This window comes from Lutjanus erythropterus, chromosome 18 (genome assembly GCF_056507025.1).
Source record: "Lutjanus erythropterus isolate fLutEry1 chromosome 18, fLutEry1.hap2, whole genome shotgun sequence".
NCBI classification, from domain to species: domain Eukaryota; kingdom Metazoa; phylum Chordata; class Actinopteri; order Lutjaniformes; family Lutjanidae; genus Lutjanus; species Lutjanus erythropterus.
In genome coordinates, this window is record NC_139334.1 from 5,523,479 (window position 1) to 5,542,447 (window position 18,969).

At 40.1% G+C, this 18,969-nt stretch overlaps 1 protein-coding gene across 6 annotated transcripts in view; it reads right to left on the reverse strand.

The window, feature by feature from the left end:
• Window positions 1-18,969, reverse strand: part of LOC146310491 (apoptosis-stimulating of p53 protein 1-like) — a 58,075-nt gene that overhangs the window by 28,612 nt on the left and 10,494 nt on the right. For 5 of the 6 annotated variants that reach the window (XM_084742095.1, XM_084742096.1, XM_084742092.1 and 2 more), the window contains exons 2-4: window positions 13,820-13,967; window positions 11,078-11,185; window positions 7,469-7,530 (exon numbers count right to left, since the gene is read on the reverse strand). In XM_084742095.1, coding sequence (XP_084598221.1) covers window positions 7,469-7,530; window positions 11,078-11,185; window positions 13,820-13,967 — 318 coding nt within the window. Of the gene's footprint in view, window positions 1-5,547; window positions 5,665-7,468; window positions 7,531-11,077; window positions 11,186-13,819; window positions 13,968-18,969 lie in introns of those variants that run through there. The other variant, XM_084742097.1, reaches the window with a different exon arrangement.

Sequence of the window (18,969 nt, forward strand, 5' to 3'; positions counted from 1 at the left end):
TGTGTGATATATTGTCCTTAATAATTGACTTTAATGATCAGAGAAGCTTTTCAATAATTAATGTACAACAGTAGGGTTTCCATGTGCGCTGTAATGTCACAGCAGTCATCCTTCTGTGCACACTCACTGTTAGAACAGGGAACATGTTCCATCTTATCTCATCCACCTGCATCCCAGCCGTTATTAATCACAATGTTAATTTTATATAAATTTTATGAACCGGCCTGCCTGACCAGCTCATTAAACACAGTGCATCACAAGTGGCTCATTTCAGCTTCTCCAACTTGCTGAGTCCATCATTCAAGTGCACCTGGCTCTCTTAAAGGGAATGGGAGACGATGTTCTGATTGCTTTCATTCATGTTACACCCAAAACACATTTATAATTAATAAAAAGTTAAACTAAAAACAATCCCTCGGCACCTTACTTTGCACCCAGATTATGTGCTGTTCAAACAGCAAAGTGAAGCTGGACATGCCTTTGTGCCTAAATATCGTCTAAATAGGACAAGTCTGAATATGCTGAGCAACTTTCTTGACTTACAAACATATCTTTTGAATGGACAAACATCATATGTGTAATTCATGGCACAATTCAATATTATTATATTACCATTTTTTCTGGAGGTCCTGTGATGGTCCACCAGAAGGAGAGGAACTAACCCTCTACTTTCTAAGTTTTTTAGTTCACAACTCACTTCACAACAGGATGTAACCATTACAGTAATCTAATTGATCAAAATCTGGACCTTAGCCATGTTATTAAGATTAACTGTATTCTGAGATTCACAGGGCACTGAGTTGGATAGACTCGACCACACAACATTCACTCATGTCATTTCATTTTTTTCCGTCCCATTAAAATAGCTCTGATGAAAGCCTTATGAAAGCTTCCCTTTGTTCATCTAAAAAGAAGACTTTATTGTGCTGAATAAAACTGTGACAAGGTAAGCATGGTTTTGGGTTCGTCTAAACACTGAAGCCTACTAATAAAACAGAAGACCCGAGGCACACGTCTCATGAACACTTTTCCGACACCCATATTCAGCCAAATTCCTTCGTAGAACCACCTTGTATAACCAGTAGTGGTCATGAAGGTGTTTTCTAACAGAATATCATTCTATCTCACTTCACAATGGACAAAGAAAATCCTCCAAACCAAAGCAAAAAATAGAAAATAAAAATGAACAAATAAAAAATTGGCCTACTTTTTTGACAACTGGGGCATATTCCTATTTGTTGAAGTCAAATTTGGCAACACTGTTAGAGCTGCTTACGGGCTTTTCGGTAGCAAATTCTCAGTACCATCAGTGCTGGTTAAACACATAACAGTTCACAGAAAACTCTCTCCAATTCTCCTTAAACACAGTTAAAATGCCAGACTTGAGTTTTTTAACACGAGGCTGTGTTTCACTTGAAAGGATTCCAACACTGGGCGGGCCGTGGACCAGCTGTTTAAAAACAGTTGCGTGTAAATGGGTGGGGCATCTGGTGACGTATGGGGATACACTTGAAACCGGGGGGGGGGGTGCATGCTCAACTGCTTGTGTGACCCCGTGCCAAGCACATCTGCTGGCAGTGTGCCAACATTTATGTCTATGATGGGAAGATCACTGATGATGATGATGACTGCAGCCTTTTCTCAGGTTGGCAAAAGAATTGCTGAAATTTGAAACTGAACTTTTGCAGCATACCAAGAATACAATATTTATTTTGCTGTTATTAGTACTGCAACTGTTATTTAGTCATACTGAATTATTATAGTTTGGTTAGGTTTTATTTATTATGCAAGTGTTTTGATATGTTTAAGTATACTTAAACTGCTGATAGTTAGGCCTCAGAAATGGATAAGCCTTTCTTTAATGTCATCAATCATCATTTTGTACTTCAGTTCAGGCACTGTTTTGGCACTTTAAAAGTTCAAGTAACTTTAATAGAACTATAAAAAGTGAGAAAAGTGCTAACAAGCAGTCATTCAGAACAACTACATTATAATGCGAACCACAGCCATCTCATGTTGTTGCTGCTTGCTGGTCTTTGTGGCTCTTTCACATATGTTCTGATCATGGTTATAATCTGAAGCACATGGGGGATATTTGACCTTCTCAGTGTGCGAGTATTACATTTCCCAACAGTGTGTATGTTCTCAGAGTTATGCACACATATGCTAGCACACACACATAGACACGTTGTTCTGATCATAGGTCTCATCAGCAGTGAAACCCATCCCCTTCCCATCTGCTGTACGCCTCCAGTAAAAATATTCCTCCTAATCTACAATAACAACCTTCAGACATTCCTGCAGCCCTGGCCGGACCGAAGGGGAAACCTGTGTTATCAGAACCGCTCCGGCGACTAGCGTTCACACAGCAGGGTGGCCTGCTGGATACAGCAACCATCCCGCAGCTGAAAGGTCACATCTCTGAACCCCACCACAGACAGCTTGTCCATCAACGGACATGTGTCCTGAGTCCTGAGAGTGTCCTTTGGCAAAACAATGAACAGCAACAGCAGAATTTAGCACCAAAAAAAGACAAAGACAAAGATTTTACCATAGCATCAACTTCTATTATTGTCCCTAAAGACTATCATATAACCCCCAGAGGGATTTCTGGTGATTATATACAGTGAAAATATTCATCTTAATTTATGTCAACACAACCCCTGACATGTGTGCTTGGTCAAGAGCACACAAACACACACGCAAATACACACCTAACTTCTTAATATATCCCTCAGCAGTGCTTGCGTGCACAGCTGGGAGGGTTGGTTGACGCAGTTGGATCAACAATAATGTGTGTGCGCGTGCGTGTGTTAACTCGAAACGTGTGACAGTCCCTGTGGTCGGCCTGAGCTTAGGGGCGAGGTTTATAGGACGCCGACTTGGGGAGGAGAAGGAGGGAATGTTGGGAGAGGACTGCTGTTTGACTGGTCCAGCCCACACACACCAGAGGAAAACAGAGCTCCTCTTCACTGTCTGAAACACAACAGTGTGGAGCAACAAGAGGTGTGTAAAATCCCTCTGTAATTTTACTGTACAGATATCAAGTCATATGAAAACCCACCTCGGCTTCTTTCGTTTGCTTGTTTCAAGAAAGAATATCATTAATATGAAGATATGAGATTATTAAACAAGGCTAGGAGTCGACAGTCATGCTAAGAGTAGCAGTACGCCACTGGTCCGAAAAATGCTACCTTGGATCAAAGGCCCATTTGTCCAACTGCCTGCTATCCCCCCAAAAGCGCCCATTGCTCCAAACTTGCGCACATAAGTCAACTGACATAACTAACACACTTAACCCGAACCACTGCTCCAAAGGCCTATTGCTCTGAAAATACACTCTCCCTGAAGTTGTTAGGTCAGTGACTGCTGGCTCTGTCCATGGTGCTGAATCCACAGGGACTTTGCCCTTAATAGGCTGTCTGTTGCAGACAAACTTCCGCAATGGGCTTTCGGAGCAACGGATGCTTGTTTTTTGCATAACGGGCTTCCAGACAACCTAGCTTTTGATCCAGCAAGACTTTCTTAGTCTTTTGGGGTTTCGAACAACATGTAACAAGACAATGCTAACATGCTGAGTGTTAGCAGGTATACTATTGACCATCTTGGTTGCCATCTTAGTTTAGTGTTGGAAATGTCCCAGACAAGTTTCCCTTTCACAAACAATTTGCTGGAAACCACTAAAATAACTTTTTAGAGGTAGATTTGTAAGTGGCAAAACTTCGAAGTTCTAGCTAGCTACATGGCACGTCGCATTGCACTACGAAATGGCAAAGTGAGAAAATTAACTATGAGTGGGGCCCTGACACAGATGATGTCAGAACATAAATATGTAGCACAGGTTAAGAGCAAAGAAGCCCCCCTCATACAGGCAATGTTAGCATTTTTTATTGTCAGCATGTATGAAATTATGAAACTCGTGCTGTTTGTCTGCACAAATTAAGAGCATAGAAGTCGCCCTCATCCTGGATATTCATCCAAAACCACCAGTCTGCCACCTCTATTGATCAGCTGTCACAGAGAAACTATAAAGAGGTCAAAATTATCATGGAAGCATCAATCATGGAGCTTGTGTAAATTCTGCATAAATCATTATTAGAAATCATAACCATAAACACACAGCAACTTTGTGAGCTGTACTTTAAAATGAGCTTTTATTCCTCACAAATGTATGAGCAAAATCAAAGGGGCTCTGACTAGATCAGAAGATGCTAATAGATAATTATGCAATGGTGTTTCTGTCTTGGCAAATTGAAAAATTTCCATGAAATATTTTTACAATTTGAGCAGTTTAAAGCACAAAAATAACAACTCATGTTCATTTCCTCATAAGCTATCAGTTATTCTGAGTCTCATATGCCCATGTTCACATGTATTTCACAATGACCTGGCTCTAAAATCTGTCAGCTGGAAAAATTTGAAATTTTATTTAAAGGTAATGTAGATGATAACATGATGACCACATAACTGGGATTCATCCTTTAGGGATCATTAATACCTGTGTAAAAAGCCAAGCCAATCCATTAAGATATTTCACTCTGAACTGGAATTGTACAGCTATAAAAAGTGTAAAGTATAGCTTCTACTTTTTCTGAGTAAAAGAATGACATCAACACAGTCTGGTTTCATGTTTAAAGCCGAGCAGGAAGACTGGCTTATCCTGAATTTCTTAGTCATTTAAGTTAGATTAAAAATACATTTTTCAGCAGTGAGTAATGACATTAGTATTGAGAAGAGGAATGAACAACAAATTGCTGTACACTAAAAAATCTCCTCTCTCTCACAAACACACACACACACACAACTGTCAGCCCTGTCATGTTTACATCATTCTGTGGGAAGAAACATCATCTTGTGGGTGTGTCTGTGTGTGTGAGTGTGAGTGAGAGGTTTTGGATATGATTATATAGAGGCCAGAGTCACACCCTGACTTGCAGTCATGCATCCCTAAAGGTAACACACACACACTCACACACACATAGACAAAATAACACTGTCAGGGCCAAACACACATGGACAATGAGGACACACCTTGCTTGCACACAGTGTCCAGTTTTCAAAAGATGCAGCAGACCACACTGACCTAAACTCACTCTGCGCTCTGATTCTCTGACACCAACACGCACACACTCTGAAACACATGGCAAGAGACCCACCCTGACACATGACACAGACAACGTGCTTGTCATGCAGTTTGTGTGTGTGTGTGTGAGTGTGTGTGTGTGTGTGAGTGTGTGTGTGTGTAGCTTGGATCGTGAATAAAGTCAAAGAACATCTTTGAGAAACTTAAAGGGAAAAGAAAGTAAAGCACACTTAGACACGGTGAAAAACACATTTCAAAGTCACCTCTACTTTCACTCTTATTCCCAGTTTTTCAGGTGTTCTCTTATGTATGAGAAGCTGATGTGAGGAGAAGCCAAAAAAAGTGTAAGGTGGATAGAAAGTGTAAAGCAGAAACACACTTTTTTGAGCTTCTTCTGCTTTGCTCATGTGCTCATGCACACACTCATACAAACACCCACAGAAAAGAAGATTTCCAGAACTCACCCCCACGCTCCTGCCTTGCCTCAAACTCTTTGTTTCTGCTCAAAACGGAGTGCAAAAGGTAGAGGACGAAGAAAGACGAACACCTCAAGACAACTGTGAAGGAGTGCGTGAGGTGAGAGGAAGAGAAGAGGAAGGAGGAGGAGGAGGAGGAGCTGTTTGGCTAGCTAACAATCCTCTTAGCCTGGTTATGTCATGGGACCAAGCTAATCCTACCTTCACTGACTGACCAACACAGGCAGGCACACACACACACACACACACCCCTACATACACATAGACAGTGGCTGACTAACCAGCAGACTGACCATCACAAATACACTCACACAAACATGGCTGCTGACTGGCTAACCGAGGCCTAGCCAACATGTATAAAGCTGGTGTCTAGTCTGGGATCAAATACAAAAGCCAACATGGTTGAAAATAGCTGTTAGTGACAAATAAAACGCTGCTAGCATGAGATCAGCTGCTCTTTTTACAATGTGACTCATTATTTTGGAGGGAACATAACAGGATAGAATTAGCTAGCTAAACAAAACATGGTTAGCTAACGGCAGTCATAGTCAGCATAGTAACAAAAGGCTGAATCCCAATGTATGTCTTTTTCTCTCTGTCTTTAAAAACATGTACAGTAAATACTACAGTACATATGGGGTATATACGTGACTCTGTGTGTGTGCGTGTGCGTGTGTGTGTGTGTTTTCACATGGTTCTTACTGGTAGAGAACTATAATCATCACTGTCACTAATCCGTGGGCTAATCCTCTAGACTACACACAGACAAATACACACTAATGTGCACACACTTTTTTATAGTAAATGTGAATACTCACACACACACAACAAAACACGCGTAATGTTTAATTTGACTTCTGTAAATTAAATGAGCCTCGTTCAAGGATATTTAAAGATCCAAACACCATTGTCTGATGGGGGTCTGGGCTGATTTTTTATTAGTGACAAACAATCCAACACTTTATATTTAGTCTGCCAAATGTCACAACTTAAAAGGAAAATTTTTATATTTTGGGAAATGGGGGGAAAAGGTTAAAAAAAATCATCCACCCAGCACCTCTTAACACATTATATCTAGTCAAGTCAAGTGAATTTTATGTCTATAGCACCAAATCATAACAGAAGGTATCTCACCAATTCAATTCCCACCATGAGCAAGCACTTGGCAATAGTAGCAAAGAAAAACTCCTCTGTTTGTTTCGTCCGTACAAAAACTGAGATGTAACATCAACAGGCTGTGTATTAAATGGGGGTTACTTTGAAGGCAGGTGTTTTTCACCTTTAAACAGAGGCAGGCTAGCTGTTTCCCTTAGTTTTCAGTCTTTATGCTAAGCTAGGCTAACCATATCTTTGTTGTAGCTTCACATTTAAAGAACAGGTATGAATGCGGAATCCGTCCTCTTATCCAACTCCAGCAAGGAAAGCAAAAAAGCGTATTTTACCAGAATTTTGATTAATATTGTTTTTTCAGGGGCTAGAATATGCTGGAATTTGTATCTGATCTTTCTCATGCTCTAAAACACGTGACAAAAAAAAAAAACATTCAACATTGTCCTGCCATGAAATTGTGTTTGTGCAGAGGTTTTTATACCCAGACGTTAATGCAAACAAACACTGGGATTGGTTCTATGCACACATTGTCCAGTCGTGTGCAATCAGTCCCACCTTCACCACAGACCACTGAAGAATTCTGTAGGTGTTGGAAATGAACCGAAGCTTTAAACAATGTCATTATGTGCTGTAGTGTCAAGATTTTATATGCACCATGCACAGTAGATCCTGGATGTTGAGACGGAGCTAATTAGAGATGCATAACACAGCCTGTCCTGTACCCTGAGCCCAGCCCAGCTCCAATGTGTGTGCGTGTGTGTGTGTGTGTGTGTGTGTGTGTGTGTGTGTGTCCACCTACCCTGTCATTAGCACCCTCTGTTGCTTCTGTGGTCCAGCTCTGCTCCAAAGGCTGCTGACTTCCTGCATATAAATGAACAATGAAAAGAGATCTGAGCAGAGATATTGAAGGAAAGAAAAATGAAAGGGACAGGGAGGAGATGAGTTTTTTTTGGCCAGGTAGACTGCTTAACATGTGACTAACACACACACTGATGTACAGGGAGAGTGGGCCTTGGCCTTAATTATCACTAATTTGTGTGTGTGTGTGTAATATCAAAGATAAATGAACAGGCATTAGGGTGTGAAAATTCACTTTCTCTACCATTATACTGCAAATAAATCACTATTACCATCACATTTTCATATTTTCGTGTGGTATGAAAATATAATATTATGATGGATACCTTTTGCTATTTTTCATAACATTCATGTTCTTGTTTCAGTATTTTACTCCGTTTTCTGGTGTTTAAAGTGTGTGTGTATCCTTGTTAGCACTGTCCTTATTTACACTCAGTTGTTCCTACATAAGGACACCAAAGATGTTGTTGGCACCTTTCCTGTTATAACAGCACTAAAATACAGAGGACACGGTGTTGCAGCAAGACTGATTCTGCACCGGCTATATGTAACACAAGATCAAAAATATCTAAAAGAACATTTAAAAGAAATGCCAACACATTAAATTATAAGTGGATAAAGAGGAATCTCCCCCCATCATATCTATTTCTTGCTCCATCTTTTGCTCTGTCTATAATCTATAAATAGCATCACTGGTTTTAATTCTACTAAGACCAGACAGGTCCAATCTGGGCTAATCCTAGCCAGCTCTGAGTCTCACCTCCAGTCAATAGAGCAGTTAATGCAGTGCTTAACATCCAGTTGAGCAGATGAAACGGTGTCTTACAATCAACAGAGAACTTTAAACAGTACTTATATTCAATTTAGCACTTATGTAATTACATACCGGGAATCTGCCACACTATGACAGTTAAAACAGTGTGCTAAAATAATCAACATTAATTTATGGATGCAGGGAGAAAATAGATCATAATTAGCTATGGTGAGCCAGGATTCACTTATGACTAATTAATTACCTCTGCTCCATCCCAATAAGAACATTTCACTCTCCATTACAGGGCTGATTATTTGGTGGTGGAGGAGAGCGGTGCAAGTTTTTTAAGAGGAAGGTGATGTTTGCAAACTCAAAAAGGCACCTTCAATAAACCACAGAGGGCAGATGAGGTCAAGTCATTGTTTTGTGTGAAAACTTAAAAATAAATACAATAAAATAGAGTCACAGTCTAATTTAAAAATACAGCAAATTCATGATCTTTTTACTTCCTTCTTGATTGTTTAATTTAAGATTTAACAGTGTTAACCAGTGATCTACAGAGTAGTCTTAATCTGATCTGATGCTTCTACCAGGAGAAATCACTGTATCTTCCTCATTACAGTAACATTCTCTCCCATGAATATTTCCCATTTTTCAGGTACGTTGTGGACTTTATGTTGAGAATGTTAGGACATTATGACATTTTGATGAAGTTAGATTTATGTTTTGTCAAGAGTAACAAAACCCTGTACCTTTGCAGAGTGCAGCCACCACATATTTACATGTGCACATTTTGAAACATATTTTGCACTGTTATCTCTATAGTATGTTTCATGCACATTAGTAGTAAGTTTTGTGAGACTTTAACTCAATTTAAACTGCTTTTGCTTTTATATTTTTCATGGTAATGTGAGAGAAAATATGTCAAGACCGACCATCCAGAGTCTCTTCACCAAATTACTGACATTTAAATAAAAGAGCCTCGACTTACTCCAAATGTCAAATATGGAAGTTGGTGTTTTCTCTGATTGACATTTTGCATTATGCAAATCTTTTTTTCTTTTTTTTTTTTTTTTGAACGCAAACAAAATCATTTTCAGTATCATTTTTTCCAGCTGGAGGCCAGTAACATAACATTGGTTCTTCATGAGTCTCTCCAGAAACTTGATTGGATGATGCTGGATTGGTTAAAATAGTGGATATGGGGAATTAAGTGTCGACTAGCTGGGAATGAATATCGTTAACATTCGCTGACCAGGAAATGAAGGGAAAACTTTTTAAACATAGGAGGAGAGTATCAAGTCTTTTCAAGTGAAAAGGCTCAGGACTGATTGACGTCACGGGTCATTGGTGTTACGGTCCAATCCAATTTGCAAGTCTTTTTTGATTTTATCAAGTCGAGCCTAAACTCATCAAATCTGTGACACAAGTCTGACTCGAGTCCAAGTCATGTGACTCGTGTCCACACCATTGTAAATTAGCCTGGGAGACGCTAATCCATTAGGATGATGTGCTGCGCTGTTGGCTACTTTAAGAAGCTGCTTTATGAGAACAGGTGAAGAGCCAAAAACAAGCTGGCAGCAAACCAGCCAGTCCCTCATAACCACTGATGATGTGACCACCTCTAAATTCAAATGTATTGACAGCTGTATGCAGGCTGGCAATTATTCCTATCAAAGCCACATCTGTATTACATTCTGCTGCTGGAAACAGGAAGAACAGGGGAAAAGCAGTCTCCTCTCTCCACAGCAGGTGGCTGCCTGCAGGAACCGCTGCTCTTTTTCTCTTTATCTTCCTCTAGATCTTATCCTGCTGCTCCTAAACCTATTACAGATCTGCTGCCATATGAACTGTGACTGGATGGAAAATGACAGGAATAGAAACTAAAATCTGTTCATTGCTGCCAGAACATTTGACAGAAATGAGAACAGATGTAACATAAAGGCCTAAATAAATGTTTAGATACAGATACTAAAGCTCAGATATTATAATAAACAATCAAAACACACACATAGGGAAGCATTTATGGCTTCTATGACTCAGCCAAGTTGAAAAAAATCTGGCTAAAAAAGTGTTATGATTAATTTATTATTCAGAATAATCTTCACAGTTCACAAGCATACGATAATAATGAGATTCTAATGAATGGTAATGATGTTTTTAATGAATGGGGGCAGAAAAGGGAACGCACCAGCAGGTGGTGAGGTTGTCCTGTCCCTGCAGGGAGCACACACACACACACACACAAAAACACACCAGTGCTACAATGCAGGGACAGTATTAAAGCAGAAACCCTGCTGCTGTACACTGTGGGCAGTAATATGCACAAATATTACACAATCATGCAATCATTCTTCTTTGAACAGAGGAAAGACGACCATTTGCCATGGCTGTTTTGGTTTAGCTGTGAACTGGTACATGCATATTTTAATGTTGATGAACTCAGTTCACAGTTGAATTCTCTGAAGCGCCGAGGAATTCAAACAGCTATTTTGGCAGAAAATCATCTGACATTTGTGCAGCAGACCGCACATTTTTCTGTCCTTGTCTCTGCCCCCCCCCCCCCCTCCCCTTCACATTTGCTCTGTCCATGTTATGTAACTCTAATCATCTTATCTGGCTAATTACTGACCAAGCCCCTGACCTCACCTCTAAACCTCACACACACCACTGGCTCTCTGTGTTTCTGTGTTTTCGGCATGTGTATGGTGCTCAGAAACAAAAATGTTATATATGTCAATCTGATAGAAGTTGTTTGGGTGGATTCAACGTGTATGCGTGCTTGTTTTGCTGTACCTTGTGTCCAGGAGGGGCAGTGTCTGAGGTAGAAGCTGACCTCTGGCCTCCTGGCTCCCCACTGCTGGAGAAGATCCAACAGTAACAACTCTAGAGGGAGAACTCGCTCTGAGGAGGGACAGAGAGGAGGAAACGTTAGCCAGGACATTACAGGGTGAGACAATTTATCCAGAGAAACCAGGAGGAAATGGTTCATAAATGAGATCATTATATACATTCGGTTACCACTGCATACATTATGATGGAGTCCTATTTTACTGCACATTTGAACAATTACAGTTAATAACAGTCTGACATGATCATTTCGGATTCCTCCTTTTCCTGCCATTGAATTCTATTAGTATCATATTGTAATAAAATATTATAATATTCAGTGTAAAATTTTAGTCAGAGTTTGGTGCGTGAGCTCCGACCTCATTACTCCCTGCAGATATGTTTACATAGAGATATTGGATATTATGAGCCAATATCTTAAACCCTGGCCACAGCCTGCAGGTGGATGATAGACTGGTGGTGGGGCTGAAAGCACAGGCAGCACAGAGAGGCAGAGGCAGGGATGGGAAATTTTACAGGGTGCGTTTGGCATATTATTATGGAGACAGCAGTGCAGCTCAAGTTGATTACGTCAACTAGCTTGCAGAATTTTTCATTTAAATTTATATCAGTATTGTAGCTAGTAAGAAATCAATAAGTTAATAACAATAAGTTAATAAAAATGTGCATAAAAGAATACACAAGAGAACCAGGATGTTTTCATGTGATGTAATAAAGCAGCAATAACAAACACAGAGCCTTGATTTGAATACTTCACCCAGTGCAAACATCACATACTGTAGTTTTAAAAGGGGAAATAAAAAAAAAATATGTGTGGTTTATTAAACCCTGCAATGCTTAAAATGCTTAAAATTATGATTTATTCTGTTTCATAGACATAATGCATAATCAAAAAGTAGACAACAAAGCATTAACCCAGCCCACAAGAAAAACTAAAACAAAATTGGACACCAAAAATTGTGCTCAAGTTTTTGAAATGATGTTTTTTAATACAAAAACTGACAACTTGATCTAAGTGTGAAATGTTTTTTTAAAGGCTAAAAATGTATTTGGTTTATGAATACTTTGTATCACCAGCTAAAACACATCGCTTATGCGTGTAAATATTTGCACATTTATATGATTAAAGCAGAAAAACTGAAAGGAAAGAAAGGTCGGGGAATTACAGTGTTTACAAAAACCCAGCAGCAATATTCTCCCAGTAAAATCAATCAATCCATAGCTAATACTAACACACACACAGACAAGAGCTTAGAGGCCATACACACACCAGTCATGAGGCCAGTTGTGGCCTTGAGGCACGGCCTCTCGTCACACAGCAACACTTTAACACAACACCATTTATTATGTGCCGCCTCACAGTGTCACCCTCGAAGAAACAGTATAGTATTAGAGCCATTTATAGCCTGTCTGACCGCTCAGTCACACCGCAGCGCTACACAAACACTCTGTGCGGTTATGTGGATCACTATGATTGAATGAATGTAGGACATGCTTTAATGGACACAGCAGCTCTCAGTGTCTGGATGTGATGGACTGGTCCATTCAAGTTTACAATGGCATACGGCAGGCACTCAGCACTCTATTGATTTCACACACTGTAAGTGTGATATAGGTCTTACTTTGTTTACAATTAGCTTCACAGCAAACGATGTAGGCCAAAGTCTCACCGTGATTATCCTGTCAGATAATTCCAGATTATAATCATGTAAATACTCTAATGCTCAAAGGGCTGTCAAGAGGGTTTCAATAGCAATTATATTAGTGTCGGACACAGTGATGATTAATGTCTGTGTGCATGTGTGTATAGAAATACAGGTCTGACAACTATATATAAAAAACTGTACAAACCCAAATAGTGAACACAATAACTGCAGAAAGTTTGTCTTAAATTTAACAACTTGGATATTGAGCAGATTATGTCCTGTGGATATTGTATCAGAGATGAGTTTTCCTAATATTTTTAGGAACTTCACATACAATTCTCTGTGTTTATTACATAATTAAAGGGTGTCTTTTTTGACAAATGCAGTGTTCTCTTCTCCCTGATGCCTGACCACTGTTCTATTAACTCTTTGGTTATTCTAACTGCATAGTTTTCTAATGCAGAGTGTGTGTTCTTGTGTGTCACCCATGCCCTTATCTTGTGAGATTAAAACTTTAACAACAACAATTTCATTTAGTTTCGTTCACAGAAATGAATGAAATGCTGAGAAATCTCTTTTTCTTACATCAAAGAAGACCCTCCACCTCCCATAAAGCTCTGGCAACCCTGTAGTTGGGATCCGGACCCCAGTGTTGATGCTTTAGATGAACTGTTCCAGAGAGCTGATGCTACAAGGCAGATGTTCATGGAACACCATGTAATTTATTATATTATACAGTATATATAATAGTTGATCGTCTGCATAGATGGACACTTTTTAAAAGGTCTCTCTCTAATGGTCTTACTTTACCTCTCTTAATTATTCTAGTCCTAATTTCACAAACTAAGAAAAACAGCCATGTTTAGGATAATGCATTTTACAGATGATCCAGTGCCCTTGTAAATGGTTTGTTTGGAGAATTGTCTCAACTCATAAAGGAGCGCTCCTTTCTTCAGTTTTATGGAAAAATTCAAATTCATCCAGTTTGGAGATTAGTGGTTGGGATGGACGGATGGATGGACGGATGGATCGATGGACTCACCATGGCCATTCCATACTTCAGATAGGTGACACTCCCCCTCACCGGCTTCTTTGCAGTATTCGACCACGTCAACCACTCTGGTTGCTGGAGTAACTGGGACCTCAGTTAGCATCTGCTGGGTGTCATTGAGGTAAACTGTCAGGATCACCTGTAACCATAGAAAAAAACATGCAAAATGTCATAAAAATGTCTTAACATTTACCACCTTACTTGCCTGATACCAGACAGCCTGACATGGCGTCCACTCAAACGGATTTCTGTGGGGGAAGGGGATTTGATTTTTCTTAACCAATCGCTAGAGACCAGTGTATACAGCACACAGCAAGACAACACTGGACAACAGCTTGACATTGTCGCTGACCGGTTAATCATTAGTACTGCTCATTGGATCGATTGCCTTTTAAGCAAGAAACCAGTTTTGTGTCATGATGCTGGATGAATCAGTCATTTTGGTAGAGTGGGTGGATTGAAAGGTGTGTACACAGGCAACAACCTCACCATTTCAGGAACATGGATGGATGAAGTATTTCTCACTAATTACTGACTGGAATCCAATAACTTAGCTAACCATCACTTAACCAATCAATTAACACATTGTCAATAACAACCCCTGTTGAATTACTCGGTCCTGCTCCTTTCTCGGCAGGAGCGGGACTGAGCAATTCAACAGAGAAGAACAAGAAGCAACCCGGATCAAAAGAAACTGAATAAAATCCAATCAGGAACAGGCCATTTAATTCCAGCAGGTTTAAGGCAACTTGGCCTGGATAACATCATATAAATGAGCTGCAGATTGTAAATTTAATCTAATTAGATCAGAGCTTTCAGGATACAGCATATGTTAATGTCAGGTGATAAGAGACCCACTGAGATGTCTGGGAGGGGAAAAGAAGCACTCTGTTTAACAGCCACTGATGACAGCAGCTTGTAACGTGATCGAGCCACCCATCTCACTGGACAACACATTCATCACGGCTTTAATCTCCTATCAATACCACACAGACACAAACATGCAATTCCCTCTGGACTCACAACAAAGGTTTAACCTAATCTAGATCTAACCAAATAAAAACTGAATTGATCTTGTCTTCGCATATTTAGTCTGAAAGCTTCAGAAATCAAGTTTATCTAAATCTTCGGTAAGATTAGTTTAGACCAGTAGAATAAAATACAGTAGAATACTACCAATATTGTTACGATAAAGATTTTAGTTTGGTTCAAAATATCGGAAAAAAGAAAATACATGACTTCAGCGTATCAGCTGGCCAGCAGTGATCCCCCCTGAAATCACTTTGTTATCAAATCCTCCAAATTCTGCAGCCAAAAGATTAAAATAGCAATCAGAAAAGGACATCCTGTGTTATCGCCCGTGATGTCACTGGCAATGTCACTGGTGATGATGTCATGTCAGATAGTCAGTCGGCAGTTGAAAGATAAATTTAGGGTAATCTGGGATAGGAACACACAGACACACAGAGGCACACACACATACAGATACACTTTTAATCTCAATGTTGCCTTGTCTCTCTGTCTCTATTGCACACACACACACACAGTACATTGTCCACTGTCCACACACACACAGAGACATACACTCAAAATATATACTGTACACTAATCCACAGTACTCTATACACCTGTCCCAGATCATGTGAAGTAATCTCTGGCTGCATGCAGACAGACTGAGCAGGGACACATTCTCTAAATCTTGGATTAGACACACACAAACACACATATACAAACACACACACACATGCAAGCCCTGCAAACACAGTAGGGGTTTTACTAGTCCACAAACCATTAAAAGTAGGCTAATCGTGGCCTCACAAGGATAAGTAATGTTTCTGTTTCACATGTTAAAACACATCATTTGTCACACTGACGGACTGTTGGCAGAGTTGAAAGGGTGTTTTATATAATCAAATCATTCAGAGTGGTTTTTCTCATCAACAAAATACTCATAATTCCCTGAAGACACTAACACAAAATGTTGACTGTAAATGCAGCACACACATACACTCATTTGGCACGGATGAGAACTTGATCAAGCATGAAGCCACAAATGGTTTAATATCTGGCACCATTATGGAGGTCAACTGCAGTATCAGCTGTTCAACAGACCCTTTTCACCGCAGCCATTTTGACATTAATATTAGTGCAAACACAGGTGTTACCAATGATACTAATTAAGGTCCTGTTATATTCAGATCAAACAGTCAGGGTGCTGCTACACTAAATGGTACAGAACCTTCATTAGTATCATTGGTAACACCTGTGTTTACACTACTATTTCAAATCAATATGGCTGCTGTTAGGAACGTCCATTATCAATGAAAAACAAAATCAGTGTTTCCCAACCGTGTACAACCTGCTCCGGAGCTGCATCTACTATGGCTCAGTGCGTTTTCCTCTAAACGCTGCTGGTGGAGTTTTAAAGGTAGAGGCAGTAGCATTTGACCGAGCTGTTCATAAATGCATCAGGACATCATGTACCAACGTTTTGGGTTGTTATATGTAAAACAATGAGAAAAAATAAGGAAACACAGACAGAGGGCAGGGTTTCTGCAGACAGAGCCACCACTACACACTTCTAGTGGGTCATAAGTGATGACTGAAAGGGATTATGTCTATACATTTTTAGGAAAATGTTGCAGATTATACCTTTAAATCTCGTTTGGCTAGCTATGGATTCCAAATCCAAAAAATTGAATTTAATAGTTGTGACAGTTTTTTTTTTCCTTTCATGGCAAAAAATGGTCCTTTTGACAGCACAGGTTGCCAACCCCTGCCCTGCTCCAACACATCTGACTCAAATGAACAGGTCGTTATCAGATTTCTGCGGAGGCTTGATGATGAGCCGATCATTTCAGTCGGGTGTGTTGGAAGAAGAAGACATCTGATACACGCAAGTCATTGTACCCCCAAGATCACGGTTGCGTGGGGAAAGACTGTCGTCGCGTGGGTGTAGCTTCATTCAGTAAAATTAGGAAGTCATTTGTCATTTTCAACATGCATCTTACTGTGACGCAAGAACCTATTTTCTGTTTCCTCTCTTGGGAAGAAACAGCACAAAAGTAACATTCTTCATTTTAACCTCAATAGAAACACTAATTTTAGTGACCAACAACTCACAAAGTAATCTTCTACCAAACACCTGTGTTGAACATACTGGGATTTCTTCACTAAGAACAAAACAAATAGTGTTTTATACATCTCTGGTAGAATCCTGCATTAAGGCCCAAACATACTGAAAGCATCATTTTTAAGTAAATCTACTGTTTTAAACGGGCGGATGAGCACCAAAAGCATTATGAGGCACATCAAACTGCCTTGATGCCCCTGCTCTGACCTTGCTGAGATTTTGGAATTTTTTTCTGCAGCTGCAGTACCTGTTTGGAGAAAGCTAAAAGGAATGAAAAGATGAAATCAGATGGCTGGTCCAGAGTGGCTTTTCCAGTTTTCTACTGCCAGCAAACTCATGAAAGCAGCAGCACGTACCCAATTGCCCTCCTTCCTTATGTAACATTATAGGCTACTCAAATAGAAATGTAATGGAATAGAAAATTAACCAGAGGTATCACTAAAGCATACAAATCGTGCTTGCACTATATTTAAATAGCGACCTTTTCCCAAAGTACTGCTGGTTCTGTGGTTCGAATGTGTCCGTCTACACATTTTCCAAACGTGATTATTTGCATCGGGGGGGGGGGGGGGGATAAAACGGGTACGCTGGACTCTTCATCATTCATGCCTTCTTGTAAATTTGGCATTTAATGCAAAACAGTGAATCTCTACACAGTCAGGAAAGGTAAAGTGTGTGTCATGCCCATAGTTCAGTTATAAAATCCCAGTGTACCACAGAGCTCTTGTGCTGGGATGCTGACAGAGCTGGCTGGCTTCACAGCGCAGGAAAAATATGAGGGTCATGTAGGCTGATGTAGGGGTTCAGTGTGGTGCTTAACTAAAATAAAGGAATAAACAGATGTGCAAATGGACAGTACTGGACGTTTACATACATACAGAGCAGGGAAGTGGGATCCGATCATAAGAAGCATCTGGAGAGACACTGTACTGCCACGTGTGGACTCAGATACTCAGAACTGTCTTGTGATTGGACACATGACGGGTTTTAAAACCAGGTCTGAAAAGGCTCTAAATGAACTACTAGATGGTCAACACAGCGTAGAACACAAACGCAACTTGACACTCGTACAATACTGTTTCTAACACGCAACACTGGAAGCAACAGATCGATGTGGCCAGCCGAACTCCACCATCCGCAAAAAGCAACGATTCAAGCCTGAGGTCACTGAACTGGACACCCACTGACTTTTTCATTTCACTGGTGAATGGTAAATGGATTTATACAGCCTTTTACCCAAAGCACTTGACATTTTGCCTCTCATTCATCCATGCACTTATACACACTCTCACACACACACTCACACACACACACACACACACACACCAATAGCAGCAGAGCTATCATGCAAGGCACTGGCCTAATTATTGTAAGCATTTTTTCAGTAACCTGCTCAAAGACACTTCAACATCTGGACAGGAGAACCGGGGTTTTACTTTCCACTGTAGATGAGATTCACTGCTTTTTAGTATCTGACTTATATATTACACTGTTTCCTCTTAGCAATCATTAAAGAAGTTTATCACTAATTACATCAGCTACTTAATTCCTGATTCCTGAGTTTCCTGTCAAAAACAACATGTTGGTAAACCGTGAACATGTATACGGGCCTTTTTCACAGCAGATATTTTGACTTGTCATAGAAGGAAAAGCACAGGTGTTACTAATAATATTAGCGATGGCTCTGTTCTATTCAAGCGTCCCAGTGAGTCATGAGTCTGACTGTGAGCCAGCAGGCACAATACCACGACCCTGACACTAAAGCAGCTGAATGGAATCCTTCCCACCTCATTTTATTATTTACACCTGTGCCTTTCATGCTGTAACATGTCAACATGTCTTCTGTGAAAAGGGCCTGTCTTGATATGGATAAATGATGTGTTTAGAAACCCAATCGGCTGTTTACACCCTCTGTGGACTTTCAGTATGGCCGCTACAGTGTTGGTTACAGTATATATCCGAAAACCCTCCATAGATAGACCAGACTATATAGGTCAAACACAGGCCA